The 4,719-nt window shown below is 44.2% G+C and overlaps 1 protein-coding gene across 1 annotated transcript; it reads right to left on the bottom strand.

The window, feature by feature from the left end:
- Nucleotides 1–638: 638 nt before the first annotated feature.
- On the bottom strand, nucleotides 639–3,899 carry LOC125487548 (gastrula zinc finger protein XlCGF8.2DB-like; the record flags this gene model as incomplete). The annotated part of the gene is made up of 1 exon (XM_048619301.1): nucleotides 639–3,899. A coding segment is annotated over one exon (798 nt), but the record flags the coding sequence as incomplete, so codon positions are not given.
- Between the last annotated feature and the right edge of the window lie 820 nt (nucleotides 3,900–4,719).

Below are 4,719 nucleotides of genomic sequence, written 5' to 3'. Positions count from 1 at the left end.
CACTCAGTCCTAAATCTGTTCCTGCTTATTTTGAGGCTCCCCTTAGTTCTAATTTTACCCGCCAGTGGAAACAGCCTCCCTACTTCTACCTTGTCTATTCCCTTCATTAATTTATATGTTTCTATAAAATCCCCCCTCATTCTTCTAAATTCTAATGAGTAAAGTCCCAGTCTATTCAATGACAAAATATAAAGTGTCGATGGTCAATAGTGCCACAGACCTAGTAAACTTTACTCTCCAGGAATTGTTATCACAGCAATTCCAGCACTTTCTCTGAATCGTAAATCGACATTGAACAACATCTGGGACAGAGGCAACAACAAAATGTTAAAATTGAGCAGTGTACTGTCGTCCAGAGTGGGTGACCATCCCCAGTGGGAGGTAGATTACAATACAGAGCAGTATACTTGGATAACTACAGCCTTGAATTACCTCTTTGTATTACAAATGATGCTAATTTCCCTGGCATGCACAGAACTTTCTTTGTCAGAGAGTCTAAGACAAGTTGTGAGGCGAAAGGACATATGGTAATGTTGATCCTGTCCACGAGATAAGCTTTGAGGATGCAGATGGAAGAATCTTTTTTGAGCCGAGGTAAGGAATAGAGACAGTAGGAGGCCATGCAGGGAAGACCTTAATTATTTCAGTGACTTCACTATTGAGGAATGTTTAATAAAGACACTTATATGCATACATTAAATTAAAAATCTGCAGTACAAGCAACTCCAGGATGTCATTTTGCAGTTCGGATCAGAATCTGTGAATAGACACGAATACATTAGCAAATTGAAAGCAGAGCAGAGCCAGGGGAGATGTTTCGAGCTATATTGTTCCAGCAAGGTCCTTGGTCCACTGCTCTGATTTTGCAGTCAGTGCCACAACTGGCCCCACTGGCAGTTCGTGCCTGAAACTGATGGATTTTGCCAAAACAAAAGCCCGGTCTGCTTCAAGGTAGTTTGTTGTGGAACAAACTCCCTCAGAGCTCCCTTGGTGCTTTCTAACTCCTTACTCAGCCTGGTATTTACTGCCTCTGACTCAATATTCTGTTCCAGTGCTAGTACTGATTTTCTCCTTTGTTGGGGCCTGTCCAATCCTGTGCCTCCTATTCCCAGTATAATTAACTGCAGTCCTGCACAACCCTCTCCTACCAAACATCACTTTATTTTTCAACTGATCCACCAGTTCCCTCAAAAAAACTTGCACTGTTAAACCAGCTTGAATGTACACACATATGCACTGAAAACTTCTTTGACAACACTTTCTAAACCCATAGCCTTCTTGAAGGACAAGGGCAACAGATACTTGGGGAAAGTACCAATTTCTCTCCAAGCCACTCTGCATCCTGACTTGGAAACATATCACTATTCCTTCAGTGTTGCTGGGTCAAAATCCTGAAACTCTCTTCCTTGTGGCATTGTGGGTGTTCCTATACCAAATGGACTGTAGCTATTCAAGAAGGCAGCTCACCACTACCATTGGCGGCACGGTGACTCAGTGGTTAGCAGTGCTGCCTCACAGCACCAGGGACCCAGGTTCAATTCCACCCTCAGGCGACTGTCTGTGTGGAGTTTGCACATTCTCCCCATGTCTGCGTGTGTTTCCTCTGGGTGCTCCGGTTTCCTCCCACAGTCCAAAGATGTGCAGGTTAGGTGGATTGGCTGAACTAAATTGCCCGTTGTGTTCAGGGGTCTGTAGATTAGGGGGATGGGTCTGGGTGGGATGCTCCAAGGGTTGGTGGGGACTTGTTGGGCCAAAGGGCCGGTTTCCACACTGTAGGGATTCTATCTCCAGGAGAACTAGGAATGGGCAATAAATGTTAGTCTTTCCAGTGATGCCCCACATCCAATAAACAAATTTAAAACAAAACACATATCAACTGATTCTGGACCTAAGTCAAACCTTCGTTTTGACTCTTCAACTCCTTAGAAACCCTACTGAGTGTATACTCATAACTCCCATTGCACCCATCTACAATCTGCAGGTTATTTTCCATTTCCTTTAATATGCCAACATCATTGTATACCCCGGCTTCACTTAGGAACTTCTCCATTCACATTTACCGCAGAACACTGCTTCTCAAAATTATGAACTGGGCCACTACGATTCCATGAGTCCCAAATTACTGCAAAGGGGCAGTCGGGTGTCAAACTCATTATTGATATTAAAGATGTTATTGAGATGCAATAGTTTAAGTACAATGCATGAGCTAAATAGTTAGGAAAAGCTTACAGCGAATCACAGACAAGAATTGGTTACTGGTCTCCGAGGATGATGCAGAGTGAGTGCTGGCATCTGTTGCTGGTGTTCCCTCTGAACTGTTAACTAATGTAGGGTTTGGGCTGAAGCAAGACTGGATTAATTTGAAATCTCTTTCCCATCCTCTCTTGAGCCTGCTTTAACCTTCACACAGTTTACATGTGGGTCATCAACTCCAAGTGAGTCAGGGTTAAAACTATCTGGTTTCAGAGCCTGTGTTGGAGACAAGTCCTAGGCAGAGGTAACAGGCATAACCTGTGTCTGTCAGCCAGAAAGAAGCTGTGGAGGTTTTTGTCATGAGAATGAGGCTGAGAGGGGAAGAGAACTATTTGTACAAGATTCAAAGCCTATAAATTTAAGAGAGACTGATTTCTTACAGTCCATTACTTGGATTGGACTTGTCTCCAATTTCTAGGTTTCTGTATCAGATTAAGGGTTTCATTTAAGGTCTTGATGTTCCCCAAATTCTCATTAATTTTCTTCATGATGGACAATGGAGGGGCCACTGCATGGAATGTTCAAGTCAGTTAAGAACTGTTAGCAAGGATTGATTCACACCTTTAATCAGTGGAACCTTTCAGACACTGAATTATAAACCTTGTTTCAAAGATCAATGTAGGATTAGAGGAATAATTCATAAACCTGTTGCAAACTAATTTTTTGATGAGAGTTCCTGAATTATGGGGAAAGACAGTGGGACACTGCATTGCTGAGAATGCCATCAGCTACAGATTCAGGGTATTAAACTGCAGCCCAGAGATTATTAATATCAGCAGAAACATACCCCAACTGTAAGAATAAACATGGTTCATTCCTGTGATAACAGCAGAGTCTGATCCACACAGTCACTTGTGAACTCGCTGGTGTTTTAACAGTTGCGATGAATCAATGAATCCCTTCCCACACTCTGAGCAGATGAAAGGCCTCTCCCCAGTGTGAACCCGCTGGTGTCTCAACAATTGGCATGAATCAGTGAATCCCTTTCCACATGCGGAGCAGGTGAATGGCCTCTCCCCAGTGTGAATGCGCTGGTGTACAGTGAGGCTGCCCGAATGCCTGAAGCTTTTACCACAGTCAGCACAGCTGAATGGTTTCTCCTCAGTGTGCACTCGCTGGTGTTTCAGCAGAGTGGATGAAAGCCTGAAGCTCATTCCGCAAGAGATGCAGCTGAATGGTTTCTCCTCGGTGTGAACTCGTTGGTGTGACACCAGGTTGGATGAATTAATGAATCCTTTCCCACACACGGAGCAGGTGAATGGCCTCTCCCCGGTGTGAACTCGCCGGTGTAATGCGAGGTTGTACGACTGAGTGAATCTCTTCCCGCACAAAGAGCAGCTGTACGGCTTCTCCCCGGTGTGAACCCGCTGGTGCAATGCCAGGTTGGAGGACTGAGAGAATTCCTTCCCACAGACCGAGCAGGTGAACGGCCTCTCCCCTGTGTGAGTGCGTCGATGAGTTTCCAGCTTTGATGGACACGTGAATCCCTTTCCACAGTCCGCACACTTCCACGGTTTCTCCGTGGCATCGCTGTCCTCTTGCCCTTCCAGGTTGACGATCAGTTGAAGTTCACACACAATGTGCAATGTTTTCCAGTTTGCGTAACTGGTTAAAACTTTTTCCACAGTCAGTTCACCGAAACACTCTCACTCAGATGTGTGTCTTGGAGCTTTTCCTGTCAAATTTTTGTTTGAAATCTGACCCATCAGACAGAACTGACAAACATTTCTAGTTGCACATTCAGAAGCTGATGGTATTGGGATCCTGATGAACTGAGTGACTCTGTTAGGGGTTGATGTGATGTTCATTTTGACTTGTCCTTTGTAAATTCTCCCCTCTAATCCCCCCTGTAAAAAGAGTGAACAAAAATCACTGAAAGTACAGGATGAAAATTCAGAACAGGCAATTCCAGTGACTGTGGAATATTTTCCTCTCTTGATGCTCCAAAAGCTGTAAAATCCTATCCCACACACTCTCACTCCCCTGGGCCGGAATCTCAATAAAATATTGGACAGTTGTCTCTTATTTTCATCAATCAACTCTCACAGATGCATTTATCTATGTACTGGTAGGAGCGACCACCGCACAGTTTTTGTAATAGGTCAAGTTAGGCCTTCACATTGAGCACAGCCTCCCATCACATTGTTAGGGAATAGCACTTGGGTCTTTATTCTGTCATAAGTTGTGGGCGTTGCTGGCAAGGTCTGAAATGTTACCCATTTCTAATTGCTGAGTGGCTTGCTCAGCCATTTCAGCTGGCAGTTTAGAGTCAAGCACCTTGTTGTAGATCTGGAGTCACGTGTTGTCCAGACCAGGAGGAATGGCAGATTTCCTTCCTTAAAGGTCATTCGTGAACGAGGTGGGCTTTCTACAGCAATCGATGGCAGTTTCATGAGCATCAAGATTCCAATTAACTTTCAATTCCAGATTTATTAACTGAATTGGAATTCCATCAGCTGCTGTGGT

Source organism: Rhincodon typus, chromosome 42, assembly GCF_021869965.1.
Source record: "Rhincodon typus isolate 14 chromosome 42, sRhiTyp1.1, whole genome shotgun sequence".
Taxonomy (NCBI): Eukaryota; Metazoa; Chordata; class Chondrichthyes; order Orectolobiformes; family Rhincodontidae; genus Rhincodon; species Rhincodon typus.
Note: the sequence above shows the minus strand (reverse complement) of the source record. Positions and strands in the feature narration are given on the sequence as shown.